Raw genomic sequence first — 8,948 nt, forward strand, 5'->3', positions numbered from 1 at the left:
TGATCAACATATCGAAAAAGAATCTAATAGTTTATTGCCATAGATTTGGCCGACAAAGTTATGCTTTTTTTCTTTTTTTTAATGAATTGAAAATTTTTTTTTTTTAGATTATTGCATTTTCATAAGAAAATTTTCTCATCTTGAAACTGTGTGGCATGTTTTTCTCATTTAAGTATTATTTACTTGAAATATTTTCGAGTGACAATTAATTGTTATTATTATTATAAAATGGAGTCGACTGGAAATAAAATATGATTGAAAAACTGTTTATAGTGTTTTGCTTAAATGAAAAATTAACAATTCTTCATGGATCGGAAAATGTTTTAGGGATGGAGTAAAATTTTTGATCTGATATGGGATTTGAATCATTAGTTGAAAAAAAATTTTCTAAACTTATTTCTGATGAAATAATCAAATCTGGTAATGTACCCATTACAGCGCAAAACAAAAGCAAGGTTTAAAGGGTGGTGCTAAAAGTATTAAAATAAAAAAAAAAGATTTATTTAAGAAGAAATGTTGTGTCTATTATACTTTTTCTCTTCACTGTGAATTACAAGTAAATAAAAAATTTCGTTGTTCTCAATCAAATCTATTACGATTAATCAAGTTAAGATTATTTCTTTCATTCTTGTAATAAGTTTTGTTAGCACACATATTAATGTTATCAGCAATGAAAATAAAATTGAAATTAATATTTTTTTTTTTAAATTCAAGTGACATTTGTCTAATTATATGGTTAATATGTTAAAATAATATACGTAGTCGAGAGAACTCTATTGTCATAATTTCATAGCTACTGCGGTTAGTTAAGAAATAGTTTCACTAGAATCAAGAATCGTTTAATTTAAAAAAAAAAAAAATATATATATATATATATATATATATATATACAAATCTACTTTATTTAAAATAGATATAGGGTCCATATATAAAAAGATGTATTAATGTCTATTCATCTATTAATGAGGTATCATGTTCATGACTGTAAAAATAAAAATAATTTTTGTGAAATTTAAAAATGAATTTATTTCTGTTGACTTGATAATTTCGCATTTTTTAGCTATTGTTGATATATATTTTAATTGTGAATTTTTTATTTTTAAACAATACAGAAGAGAGCAAGCCTTCGGAAACTTTTTTATATAAATTAAAATAATTAAAAATTAAATTTATGAAATAAAAATTTGAAAAAGTAAGTAAATTTTTTTTTTTAATTTCGTGTGCATTTTTTGATGTAATTATTTTTTACAATATTCAGATTGTTTCTACATAAAAATTTTTAATCGTCAGATGTCAGCTATTTTCGGTGTCACGAAATACAAATCTGTAAAAATAAGTGATTAAAAAAGAAATGAGTTACTTAGAGGTTGCTATATAAAATTTAATTAATAATTAATCATAATAAATATGTTAAACTAAGTGCTTGTTTTGATGACGTTGCATCTTTCTTGAGTGAAATCTTGAATAATATTATAATAGTAAAAATTACAGGTTATGAATGAAAATTAAAAATTTTCATTAATTATATGTTGTTGTAAACTTCTATAAATTCTTATTTACTAGATTCCATTCTACCTTCAAAAACCTCTACTTCGTTGATTATCGAGTGTATGATTAAATAGGAACAGGAATTATAAATATTGTTATTAGCACTATCATTGATAAATAAATATTTATCTTCAAAAAAAAATTATTTTTCACTTTATTGAATTATTATTTTGTGTCTGATTGAAAAAACGTATTGCTATATAAATATCTTCAATATAGGGAATATGAATATTTATTTTACATACATTTGATTTTTGGAACATTGTTATTATTTATTGAGATGATTAAATTTATTATTTTTAATGTACATGAATGATTTTCACACATAATTCTATTCAGGATTCTGCAAATTATCTAAAATACAAAATTGATTGTTTTAATCTTTAATTATTAACAATAGTAAAAATAAAAAAAATTATTTCAGTATATAATTTACACATGTGGACAATTTTATTTTTATAACTTAATCTTAATCTATATATATATATAGTTATTAAAATTATCTCATAATTGATGGCATTTTTTTTCTTAATTTTTTATCAACAAATTAATGACACTGAAATTAGCCAGCGTCTAATAATTTTTGGATTTTTTTAAAATTCTATAGTTTTTAAAATTTTCTACATGTGCATATGTTTAATTTGGTTTTTCTTCAAATATAATTGTTGGAAAAAAAAAAAAAAATCGAAAATTGTTAATTGTCTCCAAACTTCAGGATCATGTAAATAAATATTGAATTGGCATCATATTTGTAGTCAATGCAATAAATAATTCTTGAGCGTTCGTCAATAGTATAAAAATGAATAATTATTAATTAAAAAGAGTAAAACATTAATAGAATATTTATCGTAGCATTGTACATATCTCAGTAAATAGTCTTTATAAATATTTTAATTGAAATAAAAAATTTACATTATTTCCAGCTTTATGTACATGTTATAGCTACATGTCCGTGAAATGAATTTTCATTCGAAGTTTGCTTATACTATAAATAATTTATTTATTTATTATTGATATAAAATGATATGAAATAACATTTATTATTCTGTATTCAATATTATATTTTTGATTTCTTCATATATAATTATTTATAAGAAATGTAACATTAAAATAAAATTAACATAATAATTTCACAAGACGTAAATTTAATAGTATTTTCATTATTGCTGTATTATTCTAAAATATAATAAACTCCGTGGGGTTCAACTTCAGTACTGAGAGCTGCAGATTCTGGTTTAGCTGAAGAATTATTGTAAATTTGCCAACTGCCCGACAATCGTCGACAGTAAGCAAAATAATGACCAGTTCGATACGCTGCTACTCCAGATAATCTAAAAATCAATCAGTATTTCAAAAGTTAGTCATAATTGTAGACATAAAATTAAATATTGTTAAAAGCAATAAGTATACCGGTAACTTAGAGTAGTTTCAGACCTATTATCTGTTATTTTTAAGTTTAAATGAATAGGAAATTGACTTAATTTACATCTTTTGCCACTTGATGCATTGATATTGCCACGTATATCTAATTCTAAAAATAAATACTCTTTAGGAACAGTAACACGGGTTGCTTTTGCTTTGTTACAAAACCGACACTGAACATTAAAGATTTTATTGTAGAAACTTAAAGCTTTTTCGAGAGCAATAAATCCACAACGATCAATCGTTTTATGATTGACAGTAAGAACTGGCAAAGCTTGAGTGTGTACTTGACACGAAGAATTTGAACAAAATGAAGTTTCGATGACGCTTGGCGCATTTTTAAGTAAAGTTTGCCACAACTTGCTGATATTATCATAACAATTAATAGTGGGAGAAACATTAATTTTCATCATGTCTTTTTCTTCTAATTGTTTTTTATCTACAATAGAAACATTATAAATAGGATGTAAAATAGACATGCGTTGTTGATAAATTTCTTTTGTTGGTCCTTTTTTCATAAAGTCATTCAAAAATTTAAATACAGGAATATCTAAATTTGTGATATATTTATGAAAACGTGTACTATCTAACGCGCCAACAAATATTAATTGAATTATTGTGTCAAAAGGACAAGTATTAAGTGCTGTCCATTTTTTTCCATTAAATACAACTGGACCACTCTTGTTACCATTACCTAGTAAGAAAATTTTAGTTTTTTTCACGTCCACTAAATTATTTCGTAGTTTAATTTCAGGGAAATTTTGAAAATATAGACCAACTTCTTTATTAATGGATTTTTGTTGAACCATAGCTTCAACAGCTGCTGATAAAGACCCGCTATGTTGTTTCATAGTTAATAATTCCGGAGTATTTTTTTTATTGTCATTCTCAATCACTTTTGATAAATTATTAGGATTTCTCAATTTAATAACATCATTTCGATGGTGATAACTTTTTGATAATAATATATTTAAACCATCATTAGGATCCCCAGCATCAGTGGTAGCAATACTAATGTCTTGTTCATGATGATTCTTTGATAATAACATATTCAAATTATTATTAACGTCTTTAGCAGCATCGGAGGTAATAATACTATCTTGATCATGAAGATCCTTTGATAATAATGTAATTAAAGTATTATTATCATCTCCAGTATGAGCGGCAGCGATAATATCTTCATCGTGACGATTCCTTGATGATATTGCAGTTAGACTGTTATAATTTTTTGTTATAGTGGAACTAATATTAATAATTTTGTTTGCATCATTTTTTTCCTCCAAATAGTTTGCACTATAATTGTGATCAATATGACTCTCTGAGAGATTTACAGAATAATTTAAGCCATCTTTGTCTTTCAACGGGCTTACAGAATCACTTTGATCATCTTTATCCATTGATGAGTTCACGTAATCATCTATCCAGTCGTAATCGTTTGAATTTCCATCCTTTCCCAACCCCTTCCAATTTTCAAACAAATTTTCATCTTTTGGTTTGTTTAATTCTTCTTCAGAACAATTATCGACCACGAACTTTGTCAATTTTGAACGAAATATATTTACACCACCTAAAAGATCAACAATATGTAATTTCAGAAATTTGATTTCTGTTGTAGGTAATTTTACTTTTTTTTTCAAATTCATTTTTAAATCTTTGAAATCAGCCTCTATATAACTAGACGTTGCTCGTGGCATCGTATCAGGTGTGCACACATTTGTCCAAAGTGGAAACTCTTTGATTATTTCAACAAGTCTAACATATAGTTTAGGCATATAAAAACTGTTAAGCTTGCTTCCAGTGAAGATTATAGTATTAGCTTTTTTACAGAGATTATCAATCCATACTAAGAGAGCTAAAGACCATCCATTCTTATCGACACCACACGATGATTGATCGAAAATCATAGTTTTTTCTGTGTCAATTTCAATAGAATCAATAACTGTCAAGTCAGGATTACAAATTGAAATGAACTTTTCTAATTGATTTCTAGCTTCTACTGGAGTAATTATACAGTCATCAGACACAGAAATAATTGAATCTTCAAACTCAGTACCAGATACGATTAATGTCAAGATAAAAATTCCTTCCAGTTGAGATAATCGTTTACAATCAATCATAAGTGCTGTACAATAGAGATAAAAAGATTTTACAATTTTATGAAGCACTGATTGAAAACATTCCCATCTGCTGACAGAATGAATAAAGTGTGCTGTGTCCAAGCGTATGAAAGTGCGCGGTTCTAAATTTGTATTACCTATCAGATTTTCAAAACAGAAATTAATATATTCCTTCAGAGATTTACCATTGAATGAATCTGACATTGCATTTAGAAGTGCTTTAGATCCATCAGAGACTGCTTCGCGTGGTGGATTAACTTTCTGGACCCACCTTGAAAGCCAAAAAGAAATAAACTTGGCATCATGGGTTTCTGATAACATCTGATAAACTGAGATGGAAGTGCCTTTAAAGTTAATCACGACTTGATACAAAAATATATAACCAGTTTTTTTATCTCGAGAGTCAGTCAATTTTTTCACTAAACCACCAGTCGCATCTATGCATATTGATGAATATTTCCGGTAAATGCGCAGATATTCTGCATAAGTGTGGAACTGAGTTGGAGTTGCATAAAATAAGTAGAATGGGGTATCACCAATTGCTAAAATAGAATTCGCAAAGCATGGATCTTCGTTCATCTTGCGTATAGTTAATATAACATCTCTTCGATCATCAGGTTTTATCCCAAGTTCTTTGTCCGAAGCTTCTTTTTTGGCTTGATGTAGAGTACTCGAATCATATAAAAACGGTGATCCGGTATCTCCTGGTTTCAAAATTTTTTCGGCTTCTTCTTTTCGTCAAGCCAATACACCTGTGCGCAGTAATCTTTCTTGAACACCATTCCGTTTCTTACCATTAAGAGGACGTTTGACATCAGCGTGCTTTGAAAATCTTGTATCTCGACACTTCATGGTTATGAAGACAGGACCTTCATCTCCAGGAGGATTTTTAATTATTCCGAAAAGAGGATTTCGACAAGTGCGATCTCTACAACGTCCAGTCATGACTGCATAATTACTGCCACTTTCATGGATTTTACCCCGTTTAAAAACAAACGCACATTTGAGGCGATACTGCTCCCAAAAAGCAAATGAAACAATATTGGTCCATACACCAGGTTTAAATCCAGGATATCTCCGTCCATTACAAATAAGTGGTTCATCACGTTTCATTTCATTCCATTGCTCTCTTGTGATTAATACATCGAAATTTTCACGCTCATCATCATCGTCACACTCGTTAGAATCAAAATCGTTGATATCACCATCTTCATCCTTTTCATTATCATCTAAATCATACGTGGTGTCAACGTCATCATGATCATGAGTTGAATCATTCAGCTTATGAGAAATTCCTTCTTTATTATGGATGAAAATTCCGCATTCTTCTCGAGCGAGAGTTGAAATTTTTCTTCGATCTTGTCGTACATTAATTCGTACAGCATCAACAGTCCACAATCCTTGGATTTCGATGTCATTGGCAATGCTTTTCCATACAGATGAGGAATGCTGTGGTAATTTGTCTGTAGTAAAGTGTGTTATGTATTTTTTCAATACACGAACTGCTAAAGTGACAGGTACTGCTGATACCGCTGGCATTATTAAAATTTGCTGCTGAGTATATTCTAAAAAAAAAAAAAAGAAAAAAAGTATTAATAATTAAATAAGTAATTTTTGATAGTTTTTGTGTGGTTGAGATGACTTACTTATTAATGATTATACAGCATATTTATAACAAGCAATAGTTTTTAAATCAACTATTTAAAATATAAATAAATAATGTATTTATTAGAAGAAATAACGCATTTAAGTTGGAAAAAGAATTATTTGTTTAGATATAAATTATAAAATTATTAATTTTTCATTATTGAACACGTTGGTTAGAGCTAAAGACAACTGATACCATAGCGTATAACAATGTAATGATTGTCGTTCGTCATTTGTTTGGAAATACTGATACAATCTAACACAAAAACGTATATATGTATAAATATACACGTATGTCTATTAAAAAATACTAGCAAAATCGTAAATAAAAAAACTAAAAAACTTTTCAATTTAATATTTTATACGATTTACATCATTTATAAATTATTTATACTTTAACATTTTAAATTGACATCAATAAATAATTGGTTAAGCACAGAATTCCGATAGAAAATGAATTTATCGACTTATGATTAATTTACAATCTTTTATTTTATATCAATAAAATTTTAACAGTAATAAAACTTACCATACAAATAAATAAAACGAAATAATTATTTTTATAAATAATCAAATTGGATATTTTCATTCTTAAGTTAAATCGGCACAGAAATACACTCGTAGTATTCATTATATTAAATGTAAATGTCTTATGTCGAAAATTTAATAACCTGTAATACAAAAAAATATTTATAAACATAAATTTAATGAGTATATAAAATGAATGTATGAAATAAAAAAAAATTGATTGAATTTATTGTTATGTGAGTCAATACTGATTAAAAAGTAATGGATCATCATTGAATAAAAAAAAAAATTTTATGCACTCATGAATAAAAAAGATACAACTGCACATTTACTTGACTAATGTTCAAATAAGTTCATTAAAGCTTTGGAAGATCCAGATATAAGGTCGTGTCTCGCGCCAAGTACACGTTCAAACACATATATATATATATATGCGAAACGTGGCGGCGCGAATCGATCGTATCTATACCGGTGTCATACGCCTGCTCATCTATTCAGCTTGATAAATATTTCAAGCTGTATACTAGCTTTTTAACAGAGCTCTTATTTTATCTGCTTTTTGCATGGTTTTAGCACTAAAAGTATTCACTAAAAAAAAAAAAAATAAGTAAACAAATAGATGTCTCTTAAATTTTCACAATCATAATGTTTTAATTATTTATTTTAGTTTTTAGTTATGCATAAGGAGTACTGTATAGTTATGCTGAAAATGTCTTTATTCTAAGTATACAATTAAATTATTACTCCAATCTGTCCAAGACAATTTTTAATTTATTATATAATAATAATAGCTCTACTCTACTTTAATTAAAACGAAAATTCTAATTGTAATAAAAATTGAACTTAATAAATCGACAAGTCTTTTAATCTTACTCTTAAATTTACAGCTTAGTATGTGACATTAGTCACATTAATAATGGTCAACATCTCATTTCGGTGATTTTATCTGTCGGCCCATTATTTAATAAAATCAATTAAAAATAAGTGGGTTACGGTTTTGAACAGTCTTATTTATGAGTCTTTTTTGAAACCACTACAATTCAATACAAATACTTATTCTAATAATTGATTTATCAAAAAATACAAATTTCCCTTATGTCTCATTAGTATCATCCATAATGTGTAATGAAAGTACTCGACAGGTTATATACAGACGTGCTTGATAAAAGCGTTGAAGATGAAAATTCGTTATTTAATTGGAAACAAATAGTAAAATTTTTTTTAACTTACAGTGAATTAAAGATGACCACGGAATCTTGAGTAAAAAATTTGGGAAATACATTGTCAGAAAGTAACAACAAATACACTCCATTCTTATCACGTATGATCCATACTGAATTAAATCACAAAATATTTTTACTAAAATGGAGTTTGATAAAATATACTCCATTGCCTAGAAACAAAAATAAATATTACATTTTTTATTGTAGTGCCAGTAATTATAATAATTTTATCAAATTTCTATTTACCTTCCAAGAAATAAGTGAAAATGTTTCGCACAATATTATTTAAATTTTTCATAAAATATTGTTGAAAGTATTGTCAACAATAACCATGGATTATTCTGTCAATCACGTACTCCGAAAAGTTGGTAAGCAAGCAAACAAATTTCTATGAGAGCGACGATCAGCAGATGAGAAAATTCGGCTTGATGAAAACATAACGTGCGCATGCGCAGTATATACC

At 27.2% G+C, this 8,948-nt stretch overlaps 1 protein-coding gene and 1 long non-coding RNA gene across 5 annotated transcripts; one reads left to right on the forward strand and one right to left on the reverse strand.

The window, feature by feature from the left end:
• The first annotated feature begins 929 nt into the window (after positions 1-929).
• Positions 930-1,882, forward strand: LOC106694091 (uncharacterized). Its single transcript, XR_001345366.2, has 3 exons — positions 930-967; positions 1,113-1,192; positions 1,259-1,882. It is a non-coding gene; the product is annotated as an uncharacterized LOC106694091 (long non-coding RNA).
• Positions 1,883-2,238: 356 nt separating this feature from the next.
• LOC106693211 (120.7 kDa protein in NOF-FB transposable element) lies at positions 2,239-8,848 on the reverse strand. Of its 4 annotated transcripts, XM_053739622.1 has the most exons (7): positions 8,732-8,848; positions 8,493-8,655; positions 7,595-7,850; positions 7,264-7,405; positions 3,665-6,652; positions 2,959-3,409; positions 2,239-2,879 (listed from the first exon to the last, which is right to left on the reverse strand). In XM_053739622.1, exons 5-7 carry the CDS (start codon positions 5,664-5,666, stop codon positions 2,720-2,722), a joined length of 2,613 nt encoding a protein of 870 aa, XP_053595597.1. In that variant the 5' UTR covers positions 5,667-6,652; positions 7,264-7,405; positions 7,595-7,850; positions 8,493-8,655; positions 8,732-8,848; the 3' UTR covers positions 2,239-2,719. The 4 variants fall into 4 exon arrangements, with proteins under 4 accessions (XP_053595597.1, XP_053595591.1, XP_053595593.1 ...); XM_053739616.1 differs by having other exon boundaries at positions 2,959-6,652; XM_053739618.1 differs by having other exon boundaries at positions 2,959-6,652; positions 7,562-7,850.
• Between the last annotated feature and the right edge of the window lie 100 nt (positions 8,849-8,948).

The sequence above is a fragment of the Microplitis demolitor genome, chromosome 1 (genome assembly GCF_026212275.2).
Source record: "Microplitis demolitor isolate Queensland-Clemson2020A chromosome 1, iyMicDemo2.1a, whole genome shotgun sequence".
In the NCBI taxonomy this organism is placed as follows: domain Eukaryota; kingdom Metazoa; phylum Arthropoda; class Insecta; order Hymenoptera; family Braconidae; genus Microplitis; species Microplitis demolitor.

Coding starts and splice junctions, on each gene's coding strand:
- LOC106693211 (XM_053739621.1), bottom strand. CDS start 5,666: ATGAACGAAGATCCATGCTTTGCGAATTCTATTTTAGCAATTGGTGAT. Junction 2,880..2,958: donor GAAACTACTCTAAGTTACCG/GTATACTTATTG, acceptor ATTGATTTTTAG/ATTATCTGGAGTAGCAGCGT.